The sequence below is a fragment of the Rattus norvegicus genome, chromosome 7 (genome assembly GCF_021556685.1).
Source record: "Rattus norvegicus strain SHRSP/BbbUtx chromosome 7, alternate assembly SHRSP_T2T, whole genome shotgun sequence".
Classification (NCBI taxonomy): Eukaryota; Metazoa; Chordata; class Mammalia; order Rodentia; family Muridae; genus Rattus; species Rattus norvegicus.
The window spans coordinates 78,136,025-78,156,329 of NC_141540.1; the positions used below are offsets into that span (position 1 = coordinate 78,136,025).

The window sequence follows — 20,305 nt, forward strand, 5'->3', positions numbered from 1 at the left end:
CTCTACAGCTCCAAACTTCAGATTTTTTTTATCAAATAAGAGGAATTTTTTTAAACTTTAAATGATTTATAACTAAAAGATAAATAACATTTCAAAAATATTAGAAAGTAGAGTCCCTCTAGTTCTGTAAGTGGGATATTTTAAAAGATGGCATTTGTGAATAATTTTTGCTCCAAGTCTTTTGAAGACCAAGGTGAATAACTGAACCCAGTAGAGAGGGATTGGTGATTCAGAAAGTATTGAGTTTATTAATGGCCCACTTCTGTGGCTTAACCCACAGTTTAACCAAAATAATCATTTCTGAAAGAACAAATTGAATAAAAAAGTCATGATTTCCACCTATTATTAATTTTAAACAATTAGAAAAATCAATGATTTTGTCTTATAAATTGCATCTTAAAAATATGAGAGGAAGTATTTGGGCAAAGATCTTCAGCCTTTTCTGGAATGAGCTAGCCAGAAAACAGTAGATACTACTGTCCCAATAAACTTTATTTGTAAAGCCAGGCAGTGAGCCATTTGTCAAGAGCCGCCACACATAAGCCCCTGATTGGAGTAGCTTCAGCACAACTCCTACTGTAGGTTTCCAAACAGGAAATGGGCCAGTTTTACGGCACATGCTGTGATGTCATATTAGGAGTCAGAGGTGTACGACCATAACCAAGCTAAGGCTCCAGGGCATTTGTGGCCAGATACAAAGAAAACTGGGCAAATGCAGAGGCCGAGGGGAAGTGCTGCTGTTGTTCTTAGTACAAAAGTGGAGCTTCTGTCTAAGGCTGAATTCCCAAGATCTACCCAGGGTTCTCTGGTGGGAGTTTGCCCATCACATCCTGGACTTTCTCCCCCACTTAAAACTATCAGGTTTATGGGCCACAGCTAAAAAATGTATATTGCACCAGCACTGGCCTTTGGTTTGGACTCATTCCTTTTGCTGTATTCTGTATTTTGTCTGTAACATAGTAATATTTGTTAATATTTGCATAAAATACTGTTGACATGAAACTGCTCGGGAACGGGAACGGAGGAATGTCCAGTTAGTGAACTGACGAGTCTGTTTTCTCTTCACAGTGGTACATTTCAGTACACCCTGGAAGCCACCAAATCTCTCCGGCAGAAGCAGGGGGAGGGCCCCATGACCTACCTCAACAAAGGACAATTCTATGCCATAACACTCAGTGAGACTGGAGACAACAAATGCTTCCGACACCCCATCAGCAAAGTCAGGGTACGGGCCCCATTTCTCTGCTCCCTAGCATACCTGTGGGATGGCATGGAGAAAAGTTCCAAAATGAATAACTCAGAAAGTTTGGTGCAAGAGAACCTATTGCTCATAGTTTATCATTTTAATCAGTAACCAGTAAGTCCCCAGGGGAGCAGCTTGGCTGAACATGCTTTTTCACGGTGTCCAAGGGATCCTCTTGCCCCCTCACGGCTTGTAGGCTGTGTAACTATTGTCAGCTGATCTGTTGATCAGGGTATGTTTGTGGGCACAGCGGAGCAGAGCACATTTACAGCCCTTACAAAGCCTTCTGCAGCCCCTGGCTTACCCGGGATTCAAAAGTCAAGGTATCATCCCCACCAGCGGCAGCCTGGGGGCCTTTAGATTCATGGGTATTAATCTCACTTGTGGGAAATGACACTGGAGTTGTCACTGTCAGTCTGCTTTGGAAGCATGCCAGTCACCCAGCATGCCTGCTACTGCTAACAGGGAGGTGACAGGAAATTTATCTTTACTTAAAAATAACTTATAGCAGAGGTTAGAAAAGTGTTGAGAGACTTTCCTGCTGTCTTATAAACTGCTCCATGCCACTGTATTTGTGGTCCCCAGACTCTGTCCATGGATACGTCCTACTAAGAAGCAGGGAACCATGGCATGTCCAGAGCACAGTGCCCTTACCACATATAGGCCAAGTTCCCAAGTAAGGTGAGCCACTGGCAGTCAAAAGGTGCCCAAGGTTCAGTCTGTTGTGACATCAATGTGTTCCAACTCCGTGGCCAGGACCATGGAGGAGGACATCGGTATCAACAAGAATGCATTGCATCAACAAGTCCCCCAGTGATGGTGTCTTCCTCATCAGGAATTGCACTGGCACTGGATGTCCAATAGCTTATTGAAACTAAGCCACAGCCCCTTTTATTAATAATGATGATGAAGCACACTGTTCTATTACAGTACCATACATAAGAAAACTTGGCTTTCAAAAGCTAATAAGTGAGGTAACCAAGATGGGAGGGATTGATTGCTAGGGTAAAGGCCAAGCTACTGGCTTCTGGACTAACTCTGCTAGGCACAAGGGTGGGCTGCATGATGCTGTGTGTGACTGGGGGGTCTCTAGTCCTAGTCTGTGAGGCTTCAGGTTCTATTCCCAGCACCACCAAGAAAACCAAGTACAACTAGATACAGTGCTCTGTGGTGCTCCCTGGAGGGATAAAAAGTGAGAGATTTCTCCTTGGGTCTCGATCCAGACATGGGTGTCTAGGAGTTCACGTGCAATACAGTTTAATCGTATTTGTAAGAGCTCCACAGCCATCACTCTGAAAAGGTGGCAGCCATGTAAGTGACATCAGTTTGGATTTTCCCAATGGTTCCACTTTGGTGGGATCATGGAAGTCTTCTAGTATGGAAATCTAAAACTGAGTGCGGTGACAGAGAGGCTGGCAGATATCTGAAAGTTTGAGACCAGCCTTGTGTGTAAAGTGCAGCCAGTCCGAGAGGGCTCCTGTCTGGAAAAATCAAAATCAAAATCAAAATCACACACACACACACACACACACACACACACACACACACACACCCCTCCCAAACAATAAACCGAAACAAAACCCCAAAGCATTAATAACCAAAAGCAATTGGTTAAAATGGAAATTTTATCTCCTTTTGTCCATTTTGCTGAGAATGGGATCTGAACCAGGTATGGCACCTCGTATCTATAGACCCATCATTCTGGAGCCTCCGAAAGGGTCATGGCGACCTTAATTCCAGAATGACAGCAAGTGTACGTAAATTTATGCAAATGATGTCCATTTGTAATTTAGAACTGAAGTGATGTTTAGATTCTTATTTCTGTGAAATAGAATTAGTTGTTGTCGCTCATGTAAAGAACAGCCACGTTTTATTGACGTGCATAGCTGCTCTTGTACTTTTGGATTATGACTTATCCGACTTGAAATAAGTTTATCGATATGATTTTATCTCAATGTTAATTTCTCTGTTTCCTGTGCAATTCTCTTGTTACCTGCTCCACTCCAGCCTGAGGCACTTTCCTAGATGAGAGAGAGAGAGAGAGAGAGAGAGAGAGAGAGAGAGAGAGAGAGAGGCGCTGCTTCTTTACAAATGGCACCATTTAACAGACATGTTTACTCCCAATGTAGACCAAATGCTTTTCGGGTTTGAGTTAACCCTGCAAAATAACAACCGTGCAAGTGGTTACTTCATCTGGTTGTCATGATGCTGTAGTAGGAATGATAAGGGGTTCTGTTTCTATCAACGCTGTTTCCAGTTTGTGTGTGTATATGTGGGTGTCTGCATACATGCACAAATACCTACAAGGAAGGTAACTTCAAAAGTTGGTTCTCTTTCTATCTATCTATCTATCTCAAAAATCAAACTCAGGTCGTCAGGCTTGGGACAAACACCTTATCTCATTGAAGTATTTTCTTGCTGCATTCTCTGGATTTGGGGGTAGGACAGTAGGGCTTCTCTGTGTAGCCCTGGCTGCCCTGAAGACTAAGCTGGCCTCAAACTCAGATCCTTCTGCCTCTGCTTCATGAATGCTAGGATTAAAGGCAGGAGCCACCATGCCTGGCTCTTAAATAACAAAAGCTACACACCATGTTAGAATTGCCTGTAGTGGGAACTGTGTAGTGTTAGAATGTGAGTTGCAGAGGAGAATGGCCGCCTACCGGAAGTGGGAACCGGAAGTGGGAACCGGAAGTGGGAACCGGAAGTGGCAACCATGTGAGTCAGCAGAGGATAATGGCTGCTTTTCTCTCCTGCAGAGTGTAGTGATGGTGGTCTTTAGTGAAGACAAAAACCGAGACGAACAGCTGAAGTACTGGAAGTACTGGCACTCCCGGCAGCACACTGCTAAGCAGAGGGTCCTTGACATTGGTAAGTTGCCTATCCCTCTAGGCTTTGGCAACTAGCTGGGTTGCCAAACTCAGCCCACAGAGATTGTGTCACTCTCCGCTATGCCAGGTATTGAATTGTACATGTGACCTGTGACATTCAGCACAGATCAAGCTGAAAATCAGTCAGGCCGAGCAGAGAAGAGAGCATTTTCCTTTTCACCAGAGTCAACTTATATAATAATAACCACAACAATGCCTTGGTAACACAACGGCAGTTTCTGAAATATGTAATGCCCTGTGTCTGAGCCATGTAGGCAGTGAACAAGTCAGATCACTCTTGTCCCCTACCTACTACATGCTAAAACTCAGGCCCATGAGGCTCAAGGTCCCTCACAAAAAGCTGTGACTCTAGTGACCTCTAGTCTGTAGTTCTGCCCTAAATCCTTTCATTCCTACATAAACCTAATGCAAGCAGAAGTCGGTGGTCAGGAAAATATCTGTTTGAGAAACTTGCCTGCCAGACAAGAAGAACTGAGCCTGCAGAGTTTATTTTGTTTGTATTTCTAAGTACAATATCTACTCCCTAGAGATCAAGGAGCCCTCCTCCGGACAACCAAGTGGCCAGACGGAAAGGCAGATACTATGCTACCTGCTCAACTAGCTCCTCGCCAAGGCTAGAAAGGATGGAGTACAGGGAGACAATCCAGGCAGCACCTGTGGGGCTGGGGAATGAGGGGAACCGCCCAGCAGGAACTGGGGACCACAGTGGAAGCAGTTTTCCATTGGGAGGTGGAACCCGAGAGGAACTGCTGCCAGCTGCAAGCTCAGTGCCAATGGGGTGGAGAAGTACTCAGGCTTTCCTGCTCCCGAGCCCCCTCCCTGGGCTTCTCGATCAGACTCAAGACCGGGGAGCGCAGGACCCCGACAGAGTATCATTGGACACCACAAAATATTAAGCAAGTAAAAGGATAAAAGGATACTTGCTTTCATGTGTTATGAAGTGGAACAAAGGCTCTTTCCTTCATGGCACCCGTGATAGCTCCCTGGACCAATGGCAGAGATTAGCTAGTAACTAGGTTAATATTAGAGCGTCACCAGAGAACATTTTGAAACTAAATGTTGGTACAGCCTGTTGAATTTTTTTTTTAAAGATTTATTTACTTATGTATATGAATTCACTGTTGCTGTCTTCAGACACACCAGAAAGAGGGTATTGGATCCCATTACAGATGTTTGTGAGCCACCATGTGGTTGCTGGGAATTGAACTCAGGATCTCTGGAAGAACAGTCAGTGATCTTAACCACTGAGCCATCTCTCCAGCCCCCAGCCTGTTGAATGGTTAAGCTACTCCCATTCCTCATTTCTCTTACTGTCACACACCGAGGGGTGGCTACACAGAAAGGCACACTAGCCAAATACTAATCTAATAAACAGGGAAACTGAAGCCACGAGCAGTGTCTTCATGTCAGGAAAGCTGTCCTCGAAATCAGCTCAAGTACTGGGATAAGAACTTCTCCTAACGATAGCCAGTGTTCTGAAAGCCCGAGGCTGGAGCAAGGCACTAGGAAAACGTGCTCTGACCTGTTCTATAACCGTCTGTAGAACAGAGAAGCAATTTTATTTTATTTGAAAAGTTAGTCTTATAATTATTGCCCAAGAAAATGAGAGAAGCAATTAAATGGAAATATAGGCTCAGTTCAAATAAGGTAAGTAATAAAGGGGCCTTGCTGGCATGCCTGTTCACCAACTCCGACACTGTCACAGGCTTACGTTTGCAGAGACCGGAGTAATTTCCCGCTTCTCTAGTCCTTCCAATACATCTCTCTTTATTACCTTCCATTTGCCTCCATACTTTGCTCAGAGAGCCCCACACACATGTATACGCGAATGCAGAGTGTGTGTTTACAAACACGTGTATGCACACATAAACATATGCCTTGCTGCACATACATGCATGCAGGCAAATCATGCATACGTTTGTACATGCAGAACAAGTACATCTAACAACAAAAACAAAAAGACCGTTCCCAAGTTTCCACCAGTGTCTGTGGTGAAGTCCATCCAAGACCTGAGACAGTGTCCTTCAAGCTGGAATAAGAAACAGACAAGACCTCTTTAAAAGTTCACTGTATGTTAAAAAGAAAAAGTGTGTATGTGAGTGGGCACGGACGGGTGTGCCACAGTGTCCACGTGATAGGCAGAGGGCACTTGTGCGAATTGGCTTTTTTTTTTTTTTAATTTTAGTTTATGTGTGTGAGCACACTGACGTGTCTTCAGACACACCAGAAGATGGTTGTGAACCACCCTGTGGTTGCTGGGAATTGAACTCAGGAGCTCTGGAAGAGCAGCCAGTGAGTGCTCTTACTAGCAGCCATCATGTTGACCTAAGCCTAGGTTTTTTGTTTTTGTTTTTGTGGGGTTTTTTGTTTTGTTTCGTTTTTTGTTTGTTTTGTTTTGTTTTTGAATTTGAAACAGGGTTTCCCTGTTGCTCTGGCTGTCCTGGAACTTAACTATGTAAACCAGGCTGACCTCCTATTTATGGAGATTTGCCTGCTGTCTTCCAAGTGCTGGAATTATAAAGATGTGAGCCTCCCTCCATCTCAGCAAGCTTGAGTTCTTAATCAGCAGTCTTTAGAGTTGGGCATTGCAGGACTCACAGCCTCTAAGTTGTACCTGCCACAGTTGTGAGGCTGGGCACGAGTGCCTTCATCCCACATTGTAGGGTCCTGGGATGACTAGCCACCGCCTGTTTTCTCTCTCTGTACCTCCTCCCCTATTCTGGCCATGGCCACAGACCTGGCCCCTCCCACCAGAACTTTCACTTACCCACTCATGCCCGGGGATAGTCACTAGCTTGCATTCTGTATAGTGGGAGAAATTTTTGCCTCTCCTTACAGAAGCTCATTTTACTTGGACCAGGCTTTCAGCCATTCTTTGAGGCTGTCCCTTGTCTCCTGTCCTCATTCTTCATGTGGAAAGGTGTTTTGTACTTCCCAAGGCTCAGAGACATCCCAGGGGTCCAGTCTGTGGTTCTGTGGGAAAGAAAAGGAACGCAGGGCCAGGACAAAGGGCAGGAGGCTGTCAGCTTGGGTCTCTGTTCCCAGAGTCTGTCGTATTTAGTGAAGCTGATTCTTCATCAGCCACCCCACTGCCCAGGGAGCTCTTGGGATGAACACTTGGGAACTTTGTTCCCTCACTTCTTCCAAAGCCCAACAAGGTCCCCGTTACTGAGTTTTCTCATCACCCTGTGTCCGCTGTCTTTATCTCATATGAGAACACATATCACCCGCTCATCTGTTGTTCATTCACATGCTTGTACTTCTTGTTTCCTCTCTTTCTAGAAGGTAATCTCCCTGAGAACAGAGCCTTGTCTGTTTTGTTCCTCTCTCTGCTCTGTGCTTAGCACAAAGCCGGAGACGTAGTGAATGTCTGAATGAATGCATGAGCAGATGTGTGCATAAGGAAGGTCTTAGAATGTCGGAGGGTGGGTCTGAAGGAGTGGACTGAACCTTACTAACAGCTACTCCTTGGGTACAACATCCTTTGCTACAAACTTTTTTTTTTTGTTTTTACAAACTTTCTCTAGCCTTCATACATTAACTTCACCCCCTTCTCGCTGGGTGATGGGTGCATGCCTTTAAACCCAGCACTCGGGAGGAAGAGGTAGGTGGATCTCTGAGTTCAAGGGCAGCCTGCTCTACACGATGAATTCCAGGACAGCCAGGACTACACAGAGAAATGCTGTCTCAAAAAACAAAACAAAACAAATAAAAATCATCTTCAAAACTGAGATGGGAGATGGCAGAGATAAGAACTCCACCTAAGTCTTGGAGAGTGTGGGTAGATGGAAATCTAATGCCCGAGGCTGCTCCCACTCTATGATTCTGTGCTGTATCTCAGTGCTTGGCTTGCCCTGGTCTCTGGTCACCAGCAGTGGCAGAGGACACCATCCCTTGCTGCTCAGGGCTGAGGGCACAGTGCTGTCTGACTGTTGTGTAGGTCTGGAATATCTGAGAGCCAGGTCAGGTGTGTGGTTCTTATATGTTAGTTCAGAAAATGTTTGGGGTGGGGCAGGAAGTGTTAACACTGAGCCCCAACTCCATAGGCGTCAGTCAGACCAACACAATCAGAAACACAGAGAGTTCTCCAGCCAGCACAAGCTCTTTCTGTGAGCTCCTTGAATAATGGCCATGCTTTCAGGTTGTAAATAAGTTTCCATTCTGCTGCTCAAAAGCATTCCTTGTCGACTATGCCTCCCACTTGCAGAGAAGCCATTTAAATGACATTTGTCCTTTGTCTTTAAACCTCTTTCTGTTAAGACATTTAGTCACTGACTAGTCCATAGTTTTTCCACACCAGCTTGAGGAAATGCATGCCTAAGTTCATTCAGCTGAGAGGTACAGAGTTTCTTCTGTGGGGCAGGCCTTTTTCAGCTCTGGTGATTAAAATGTAATTAAGGTAGGGCCTTACCATCCCATTAACCTCACCTAGATGCAAGAAGATGAACACCCGAGATGTTAAAAGGAGAGTTTCTTAGCCCAGATGTTCTTGAAGGGATATCAAGGCCATGAGAGTCAAAAACGAATTGAAGGATCCTGCAAGCCAGACAGTGGCATCTGCGTAAATAAAATGGTCAAAAAGATTTTTAAAAATGATACTAGAGAACTACTTTATGCATCTGTTAAGAAAGATAAGAAAGATAAGTGAGACTCAAGCTGTCATGCACCCTAGAGTGAGAGAGTTGATGGACCAATGTAGCAAGTTGGGGACGCAGGGGATACAGAGTGGATGTGGGGGGAAGGTGGCTTTTTTGAAGGAGGTCAGTGGTAATGTGAGAGGGACAGATATATAATCCACAAATGGAACTTGATTTTGGAGGAATTGGATAAGAATTGTGTGCATCTGTCAGAGCTGTAACGGGAGACTAAATTCTGGGCTAGCTTGAGGGGATGGGACCCAGCCGGGACTGATAATCAGGAGGCTAGTGACAGGTAAGGAAAAACCAACCCACAGAGTTGGAAATGGGAAACAAGCCACCCTTCCTAATTGACTGGAGGTGAGGTTGAAGGAGGAGAGGGCCAAGAAAGGGCGTCACAGCTCTGTCACCTCAGTAGTCACTGTGCCCTACTCCTGAGGTAGTGGTACCAGAAGTGTGTGGTTGGTCCGTGGGGAGTGGAGGCAGGCCAGGCTGGCGGATGCACTCTAGGACAATAATTCACATGCAGAGCACGTCGGCAGGTCCCTTGGGAAGTAAAGAAAGCCACTAGGTTTCTAAGTGTGATTCTTGGAAAAGTACTGAATCACAAGTCTTAACAGTGAGCTGGACGTCAGGGTACCCACTCGATGACTAACTCCGTCTCTGAATGTGAGTGTTTTCTGTTATCTTTCAAAGAGGGAGACAAATAAGATCTCACAATTCATATTAATATCGTAAGAATGAAGCTAGCCTGTGCCACTTCTACATATGATCTCTCCTGGACACCCTCTCTTTCAGGGTTTTCTCCTTGCAATAGAGCTCAGACGGTCCAACATAATGCTCATCACAGTTTGTTTGCCCGTTCCCGGTGGGGGAAGCAGGGTTTGAAGTCCAAGGGAGCATCAATACTTCTCAGGGCCAATGGGCACCATTTTATAGGTAGCTGTCAAACTTACGTGTTCTAATTCGATCTTAGACTTAATTTTAGTTCACAGTCATATTTCCTATCTCAGAGTTTATTAGGTATAGTATTAATAGTAATCCTATAATTAGATATTTGATTTTCAATTATTAGCATGTCATTATAGGATTTGTAAATGTTATGTGCCCCAATACAAATTAATTTCTTCCTCTCTGTTTTAAAACAGAGTTTCCCTATATATCCTGGCTGTCCTGGAACTTACTCTGTAGACCAGGATGGCCTTAAATTCAGAGATCTCCCTCCTTCTGCCTCCCGAGTGCTGGGATTAAGGGAAAGTGCCACCACTGCTTATCCAAATTTTTTCTTAAAAGCCATTTTAAAATTGTGTCGCATTATAATAATTTCTGTGAAGGAAGACATTTGTCTGAAACCTCAGTTGTAATGACATGGAAACATTCGTGTGCTCAATTCTGTATGACTCTGTTTGAAGATCAGAGGAGTCTTTTAGAAGGGACTCAAGCCCAGAGTCCTATTGGCCATTGTGGATTATTTAGCTTGGAACTTCTGCACTAGACTCAGGCAAATAGGAATTGTATTCAAATTAAATCTTGCTCCCTTTCCACCCCCTCCCCACCCATGGTTATCCGGAGGATTCTGGCTCTAAGGTGCTGTGCCCACGAGCCTCCTTGCAGGTTTTATAAGGAATCCCATGCTGGCTGCTCTGAGAGGTTTGTAGAAAATCAAGTCAGGGAAGGTGGATTTTATGGCCCAAGGAAGACTTGTACACGAGAAGCTGTAGCCTACTTCTTCATTCACCTGAACTCAGGGCTGTCCTATCCTCAAAATGTTAAGACCTCCCCTCTCCCACAGTCTGGACAGTGTAGGGCTTGTCTCCTTAGCAATAAATTAAGTTCATCTTATGACTTTTTTTAGGCTGCTTCCATACTTCTAAACATACCTAAACTTGATTGATAAAACAAAACTGAGATCTCCTTGCTTTGGAAACAACCTGTGGGGTTGGGGATTTAGCTCAGTGGCAGAACGCTTGCCTAGCAAACGCAAGGCCCTGGGTTTGGTCCCCAGCTCCGGGAAAAAAAAAAAAAAAGGAAACAACCTGTGAGGGCTGGAGACAGAGAGGCTCTGAGCACCAAGCCAGAGCCCGCAGATCCCTGTGTCCTCTGTAGAGCCAGCTGTGAGGGGGCGTTCGGGGTGAGGGCCAGGAACCTCCCAAATCTTCCTGTTGGTTTGCCATATCCACATGCTGTGTAAGACAGGCTGTGCTTCAGAGGGCGGTGCTGAAGCTGCGGTCTCAGAGAATTCCTTTTTCATCTTTAATTTAGCTTTGGTTGGGAAATACTGATGTGATAAAAGCACCATCAGGTGTGAAGGTTAGGTATTTAAAAGTTATAAAATGCAAGTAGTCCTTAAAGCTTGATGTTTGTACAGACAGAAAATAATTCTGGGTAATAATAGACTCACTGTGGGTTTCTGTTTATTGCGTGCATGTCTCGATTTGAATCTCCGCGATTCATTGTGTCTGGGCCAGCACCCCTGGGGAGACCCATTTTTCATTTTCTCCCTGATATGAGTGGCCCTGGGCTCCCCCTTTCCCACCCAGAAGTCGAGACTCATTCCCAAACTCCAGCCCTTGATCTTTCTCATGAGTCTCCCTCATCCCAGGTTTCACACCAGATCCTAATCCAGTCATGTCTCAACCCATCGTAACATCTTCTAGTAACTGTTCAGTGCTGTCTCTGTAGGGATATTTTTACCTTTCTGACTTTCCACACTTATTTCCAACTTCCTTGTCCTCCAGGGCTCTTCTTGATTTGAGCCTTCACTCCTCCACCTGACCAACCCCACTTGGGCGATTTCCTGAGTTTCTCTGTAGAATAGGCAGCCCCTCCTGGGTTAGGATTGTGTCAGCCATTAAAACTTTGCAATATTTACTTGGCTGTCACTTTCATTCGTCTGTGTACCTGATGCCCAGTTATTTGAGTGAACAGAGATTCTGTTTTAACCTGTAGGAACCCGTGCCTGGTACATAGTAGATGTTGAACCCATGTTGAGCAGTTGAACAAGTGTTGGGGCACTCTTGAGTATCTAGGGCAGTTTGGTCAGTCATAGTTTGTCCAGTTAACACAGAGTGAGCTTGGGGTTGGGCTCCTCTCTTTAATGTGGATTCATTTTGGTGTCATTTTTCTGTTGGAAGGGAGAGACAGAGACAGACAGAGGGACAGGCAGAGAGAACAAGTGAAAGGTGGAGCTCCACCTTGGCTGTCAGTCCTCAGATGCTGACCACCTTGCTGTTTGAGAAAGCATTGCTCCTCAGCCTGGGTGACTGGTGGGCTCCAGGGATCTATCTGCCTGCCTCTGTTTCCCTAATACAGGGAGGGTTGCAAGCATGTCACCACAGGAGGCTTCTTTTAAACCTTGGTTTGGGGGAATTGAATTTGGGTCCTGATTTTGGCAAGGCAAGCATCTGAGGTGAGCTGTCCTCTATCTAGCTCAGCAATGCAGTTTCTTATATTAAATTGCCTTTTTATTAAACACCAGTTTTTGTTTTTTTTTTTTAGTTAAGGCAGTGATTTAATTACTTGGTGTAGAAACATAATGCACACTAATAAACCAGGGGAGATTCTTCTTTTAAACCTAGCTAGAAAGTATTAGTTTTATTGGATCAAGCAAATGGGGAATGGGTTTAAAAGCAAACCAAACAACAGGCTAGATTTGAAAAGTCAAGGTTGTGCTTCTGTAGTTTCCTTTCTGCTCTGAGGAGTCTTGTTTTTCCCCCATCCAGGCCATTATAGCTTAATGAGCCTTTTCTGATAAACAGCTTTTCTTTTCCAGGGAATATTGGAGCCCAAATGGCTCACCAGAAGGAATGTTCCATGGAGGACCAGGGTGTAGTGGATTCCTGAAGACACACCCCCTCCCCTCCCTCATGCTAATGAAGGGTGGAACTGCCCCTTAAACAGATGGTGCTAGATGATATTGAGAGTTCACCACACACCTCGTCACACGCACACGCACAAGCAGGCGCACACCCCAGCCCATCCCCCCACCCCCACACTAACCTAACAGCCCCACGTGTCTATGGCTGTAATTTGCTTTATTCCCCTCTGCTTCCCTCTCCTGTCCTTTACTGGACATTGAGTTGTTTGCCCATGGCTGCTTCTCCATGTGTATAGCTCACTCCGCTCGTCATGGGATTTATACTTCCATTTGGTTTAATTTTCGTGTTCTGCCTGAATCCTGATGTTATGACCTTATTTGGGGGTGCTTTAAATAAGACCTCAGGTAGTGTTTACACCTTTAAAAATGTGTGTATTGAAGAAGGCAAGGGCTTAATAAAAGTCTCCCAGAGTTAACTGTGATCTTTCTCTGAGGTACTAGTTCTCCAGAATAAGGGGTTGATCACGATGCCTGTGGCACGCATGTGTTGATCATAGCCATTCCCATATGGGTCAGGGGCCAGCTCAGACAAGTCATGTAACTTTCCAAGGCTATGACACTGAGGTGCCTAGATGATGGGGCCACCCTTGTAATCAAAAGGTAGCAACAGTTTCCCCTTCTAGAGGACAAATCTAACTCTAACAAAAGTGCATTTAAAAGAATAGCATTTCAATCTTGAAATAATATTAAAATCCTGTAACAATGTAAGAAAACTAGTAAAATTAAGCCAGAAAAAACACAAAAGATGTAAGCAGCCATATCCGTGTGGTCAGTCAGTGATTCCCTAAGCACATCCTCCCCTTCTCTCAGGGAACAGGTTCATCTTCCCATGTCCATAAGCTAGTCTGGTACCTGTGACTACAGCATGGGGACTAGGGAAGATGGAAGATGGAAGCTAGTGTTAACATATCCCTAGTCCCTGAAGGCATTAGTGTTAACATATCCCTAGTCCCCGAAGGAATTAGTGTTAACATATCCCTAGTCCCCGAAGGAATTAGTGTTAACATATCCCTAGTCCCCGAAGGAATTAGTGTTAACATATCCCTAGTCCCTGAAGGAATTAGGCTTGTTCAATTTAGTGACAGGTCCACCACGAGTGATCTGGATGTCATTTCTTCGTGTGGATCTGCTCGTTTCAGATCTGAACCACAGCTTGCTCTCTATATCTATATCTGTATTCCTTTCAAAGTTTTGAGAACGACAAGGAAATGTTTCATAGGACCTTAATTCCTGAGAGTCTTAGCAATAATAACATCACTTGAGAAAATCGGTTCTGTTGTCTTTTACCAATCAGTTGGTTTTCCCACAGGTTACTATTCCTGAAACTATTTGGTGTGGGGCGGGGACAGGCTAGGGTTTGTGCTGAAGGGAACACAGTAGCTGCTCTAGGATACATCAGCCATTTGCAGCAGTAGCTTCTGGTTCCAGCTTTGATGACTGCTCATTCCCATGTCTACCCCACAGAGCAGCAGAGCACCAACTAATGAAATGGAGATTGGAAACCTGGGGCAAATGATGATCGGTTCCCATCACACAGAAGTATGAATTATCACCAAAGCACAATTTGTATCTTTATTCATTCAGAAAACTCTCAGGTGTTTTATCTGAGAGTTTTATCATTAATCTGGTCCGCAGATTAATGTTGTTGGCCAGCAACAAAATAGTTAAAGCTCTCTGAGTCACTTAGACCAGCCAGAAAAATTTACGTCTAGCCACATTGATGAGGTGTGTAGTTGCAGCCGGGGTGTGCACAGCGGCTTGTGTGACCATGCAGTTATATGTTAATGCACAGTATATGATCTTTCAGTGACGTTACTACTGTTCTGAGTACTGTTCAAGTTTGGGGGTAAAGACATGGTTGTGTGTATGTATATATGATCCAAACCCAGTCTTCATGTTTTGCATAGTAAACATTGACTCATGAGCCCCAGGACCAGCCCTCAAACAGTATAGAGAGTAGAATATGCAAAACATAGTCTAAAATGCAAAGTATTTTCTTAATTTTTTTATATTGTTAGAGTCTGAAATCCGTAACATTGTTCTGTCTAGTTCCTGACCTAGAAATGAGAGCAAACATGTCTTAGTCATGTCCTTTGCTGTGAGGAGACATCATGACCAAGGCAACTCTTATAAAGGACACTTAATTGGGGCTGGCTTACAGGTTCAAAGGTTCAGTCCATTATTATCAAAGTGGGAAGCATGGCGGTATCCAGGCAGGCATGGCATTTGAGGATCATAGAGTTCTATCTTGATCAGAAGGCAGCCAGGAGAAGATTGTCTTACAGGCAGCTAGGAGGAGGGTCTCAAAGCCTAGTGCCACAGTGACACACTTCCTCCAACAAGGCTGGGCCTAGCACATTCAAACCACCACAAAACACACAAGAAAAGTATTAGGTTTGGTGCAAAGAGAATCCTAAGAAGGACGTCTCCCTGACTCACAGCAGGGAGACTCTTAGATCAGCCATGGTGAACAGATAGCAACGGTACACTGATCACTGTGGTTTAAGAACACCGAAGAGCCACTCAGCGCTGTCACTCAGTGTCAGTCATATTCTTACCACCAACATTCTGGATTGTCTACTGAAAAGATACACACTTGAAAAATTTTCATGTCACAGAAGCCAAAGGGGTTTGGCTTTGTGCGTAGACAGCTTTGTAGGTGCTGGTCCTAGCTCTTGTCCCCTAGTGAGGTTGTACTGCGTCCCCAGGAGTTCATGTGGCAGAAACCCAATCTCCAGTCCTAGTGCTCATGTGTTTGAGGTGAGGAGGTTGTGAGAGTCTGGTGTGCTGGTGACTGTAAAACTCCTGAGCTGGCATGTCCCCTCTGTCACCATCGACTATGATGAGAAGAGCTCGTATCACTGGCTGGTTGGGCTCAGCCTTGAACACCACAAGCTATTTAAAAAAAACACACACACACAATTTACTAAAGCCCACGGTATTCAGATACAACAACAGAAAAAAGACTTAAGACACAGACCAAGTGACAGAGTTGGAGAGGTACTGATCATGCTTATGTTTCTTACTTGCGGGTGAGGTTTACAAAGGGTCATGGTTGCCTGCAGGCTGTGTGTGTGTGTGTGTATTTAGCACAGAGCCTAGCTCACACTTGGCTCTTAAAGAAAGAAAGAGAAAGGGAGAAAGAAAGAAAAAAAGAAAGAGAGAGAAAGAGAGAAAGAAAGAAAGGAAGAAAGGAAGGAAGGAAGAAAGGAAGAAAGGAAGGAAGAAAAGGAAAGAAAAATGGTGGGCATTAGGACCAAACATACTCAGGGACACCAAAGTTACCTGTGACTTGTTAAGAACACTATGAAGAAAAAAAAACAAAACGATTTTGGTGAATTTTTCCATTAGACACACATGCTTTAAAATGGTGCTTTTTTGATTTAGAACAGGGGAGGGGAGACCTCAACTCCGGTCTGAGCTTCGTCCATCTTTTTCAAATCAGAGTGTCCTCAGATGATTCGCTTTCTTTCGTGTGTTATCTGCCCAGGCTGAGATGGGGGACAGGGATGTTCAGGACAGGCGGGCTGAGGTATGGCTGTTGTCCGCCATGAAGAAGCAGCTGTGCACTCTTTAGATACTGTCTCTGTTCTCAGAGGTAACTCACGGAGGGTCATGGAGAAGGGTTCCTATGCCCAGGGATCCACAGCTAATGTACTTGCTTGCTGCACCCTGTCTGTCACCCTGAAGATGGCTCACAGCTCCCCACCTTGTCCACCGTGCAACAGTCCCAGCTTTAAGGAAACAGCATGTGATGAGGCTGATGCACTATGCACAGGACTGGCCTGGCTCCTGGGTTTGTCTCCAGCATTCCAGCCTTATTATTTCACTAGTCCAGACAGAATCTCCAGCTTCCAGAAGAGTGCCATCTTCTGTATTAATTATACTAGTCTGTTTAATCTCCAACAATATATATAAAATAATTAAAGGGGGGCAGTTATAATTCTCCAAGCGCATGGGGCTTAATTAAGGCGCAGGAGTTAGTGGTTCCTTTGACTGCCATCCAACATCATGGTGTTCTTACCGTCAGCGTGAGGAAGCCTGAGCTTTCAAAAGTCTGAATTGAAACAAAACACCCAATTAACAGGCCACTCATTATCTGCAAAAGATAAAAGTAAGAGATAACAAAAGGATTCACTCACCCGTAATTTCTGTGTAGAATATACCTTGCCAGAAATGAATGTGGAAAGTGTGTGTGAAGGCACACTCAGCACCTTCTGGCAGACGTGGTAAAACTTAAGCATCGTTTTTCCACAGCACCAGTGCCTTTGACTTCCTTAGATGGGCTAGCTTGAACTTCTCCCTCAGCCCTCTCATGCTCGCAAGTTCTGGAAATGTTTTGTTTGTCCTCTCCCTGTTGAAGTATTCTATCCCTGACCTCCTTTGTTAAGTAGCTTCCCCTGGTCCCCAAACACCCAGGTTCACTGCCTCCTTCACCAAACATTCCCTCAGCACCTCATAATACAGTCGCCATTGAAACAAGTGAGGTGCTATACTATCGATATCCGCCAGTGATTTATGGTTGGAAATGTAGTTACAAGTGTGGCTGTTGGTATCAGACAGTCCTGAATTCAAATCAGAGCTGACTAGTTACCAGCTTTGTGACTTCCACAAACAGCTTGGTGTCTCTCTAGGAGAGAACACGTCGATTCCTACCCTAGGAGTAAGAACTGAGGGAGACAAAAGACCTCAGACTTCATTGTTGGCACAAGGCCTGCCTGGCTTGAGCATGTGTGCCCTCAACTAGAGCACACTTATCACCCCAAGAACCTTGGGGTTTGAATGCCAGGAGATGGCAGCGGCTTTATCAGAAGGAAACAGATGTCTCTGAGTCCACTCTAGGTATAAGGATAGTCATATCTTAGTGTCCCTGGTTGGTATAACTGGTCCTCCTTTATATAGCCTCGGGTCTGTCCACCAAGAGAGGAAGTGTTTTCGGGGAAGTATAGACTGTTACATGGACCTCATAGAGACAGATGAATGTGCTTCCTAAAACCACATGTGGCGTGGGCCAAAAGTACTCAAAAGATCCTCTTGGCTTTGTCACAGCACCAAAACTTCTCAAGTGTAGAAAAGAGGCAGTAAAGAAACTCACAAACCCTGTGTGAGAGCTGGCAGAAATGTAGTCTTGGCTCCACTCCATGTTCATGGGATGCGAGTACCTGGCAGTAGCCCGCATCTCTCCAAAGCCCTCTGCTGCCTCTGCTGGCCTCTAACGTGTGAGGATGTGCTTGCCAGATAGTCAAAACCCTGGGAATCTGTAAATTCCCATTCTGCTCTGGGGCATCCTAACACACTCTGGAGAATATCCACGGCATATATTTTCATACCACTTGCCCTAACTTGTACATCCAGGACATGGTAGCCTGGAGATTTGGGCTTTATGGCTAGCACTGCGGCATCAGGGGACCAGTTTCATTCGAACTACCCCCACCCCCATTTCAAGTCTTTCAGTATGCCTTGCTAACTATATATTTAGTTCTTTTGTGTGTTAACTACCATAATTAATAAGAACTGCCTTCATTCTATTTTTCTGGTTTTTTTTTTTTGATGGGCAAGGAACATTAAAGAAGAAAAAAATTCAAGATATTTGAAAAAGCAAGCAGATTTAAGATAATAATTATCTTGTTTATTTATATTTATGTGTTTATTTGTATTCCGGTTCCTATATTGCAAAAGCTAGAAGATCAGGGACCTAGGAAGGACAGTTCCTGGTACAAAGTAAGCATTTTGGCTCTCATGTTTGTCGCTTGATTGCTATATTAGAAGACTCTGGTGTGTTTATATTATATTATGAAATCCTTGCCTTTTTTTTTTTTTTTTTTCTTTTTCAAAGGGGAAATTAAGACTGGAAGACTAAAACCTTGTGATGTAGGACTCCACAGTGTCCCAGTGCTCAATCTAATCCCCTTGGCTTGTCTTAGTTTCCGGCAGTGACATTTGCCGTCTTCTTCACAGCTGACCTGCAAATTGCTCCTTACTCAACTGCAAGCTTGTCTTGCAAGGCTCTTTGGAGAATCGGGAACTGGATTTTAAATTCAGCTTTCTTCTCTCTTAGAAACGGGGGGAGTTTGTTGGCTTGCCTTTCAACAAAAGCACAAGCATGCGTCCACGACTGCCCCATTGAGTCTGCTCAATGCCTTGTTAGAAACTGTAGGGTGGAATGTTGGTTTTCTCTTTTTTTCTTTCTCATTTACCTTTTAGTATTTATTTTAAAATCAGCAGAAACTCTTGACTTACAAAAATTAATAGAATGAGAAGAAGTACAAATAGCCTGAGACCCAAGAATGGCTGTTCAACCCTTTAACAGTCAAGGGACTGCGGATGAGGATAGGAGACTGGGTTTTGAACATCAGTTTGGAAAGACCATATGAGAAGAAAGGATGTAGTTACCCCGAGTGTAAGTTGTTCTTCCCTGGAAGAGCTTGACAAAAAGTAGTCAGCTTTAAAATTATAGCCAGGCCTGGTGGCACAGATCTCTACCCCAGCACTAGGGAGGCAGAAACAGGCAGACCTCTGTCTGTGTCTGGCTAGCCAGGGCTACACAGTTCAATCTCACCTCAACAGGACAAAATGGAATAAGAAGCGACCTTATATTTGAGAACATGCTCTTTAAAATCCCTTTTGTTTTGTAGTTGAGTGTTGAACCCAGCTTCTCTTTACCCAGCCCCTGCTCCACCAACAAGCTATACCTTCTGCCCCCAAGAATTTACTTTAATAAAATATAACTAAATTTACATGAAATATAGCTGTAAAAGTAAGCGAAACATTGGTGTAACAATCTATTGGGCTGAGTGACACAGGGTCCGATACAATATTTGCAATTAGCAGTTATTAGCAATTATTAACAATAATCAGCAATAATGACCAAAAATTTTACAAAAGGTTTTAGATATGGGAAGATGCTAGAGATGGGACTGGCAAAACAAAATAGCAATGAAAAGATTTTCACTATATTGCTGTGTAAAAACATTTACATGTTTGTAGAGGAGCTAGATGACAGATAAGAGCACACAGATAAGGTTTAAAGTCAGTTAACTGTGGGTCAGTAGACCGGTGCTTTAATTTTTTTTTTTAAATTTATTTATGGTCTCTGACTTTCCTATGTTGAATATGCACACCCTTCTATATTAAAAGTTTAGGTGCTTTGTTTTCAGTGTAAAGATCTGGGGATGGGCTTGGTGGCTCATGCCTGTCCTTTAAGCACTCAGAGAACAAGGCATTTTGAGTTCAAGGCCAGCTTTGGGCTACACAGTGAGACTGTATCTCAAGGTACAGAAAAAATGAAACAATGCCAAAAAAAGAGTATTACCTTGCTATGCTGTTAGGGAGGGTAGAAGGTAGAGGTGTTCTGAGAAAGCGGCCAAAGAGAATTCAGCCTGAGGCTAGCCCAACCCATCTATCCTAGGGAGCCTAGCAGTCATTCCTGAGAGCACAGTGGTAGTTTGGTTTTTGTTTTGTTTTGTTTTTTGCAACCATTCAGCTCCCAGCAATAAGGAATCTTAACTGCAGTGCCCAGGTCTCAGTTTCATCACTGGGAAGAGAGAGTAAACAAATGATGGCTTTTCTGTGGAGCCCAACACGCCCATAATATACAGACATATGCTGATGGCCCACAATACACAGACTCATGCTGATGGCTGTTGTCTGGCCGGGGAGT

General features: G+C 44.3%; 1 protein-coding gene across 6 annotated transcripts in view; it reads left to right on the forward strand.

Moving 5' to 3' along the window:
* Grhl2 (grainyhead-like transcription factor 2) overlaps positions 1-20,305 on the forward strand; it is a 130,003-nt gene that overhangs the window by 53,450 nt on the left and 56,248 nt on the right. For all 6 annotated transcript variants that reach the window (XM_087556497.1, XM_087556496.1, XM_087556499.1 and 3 more), the window contains exons 6-7: positions 1,069-1,225; positions 4,000-4,111. In XM_087556497.1, coding sequence (XP_087412623.1) covers positions 1,069-1,225; positions 4,000-4,111 — 269 coding nt within the window. The remainder of the gene's footprint in view (positions 1-1,068; positions 1,226-3,999; positions 4,112-20,305) is intronic.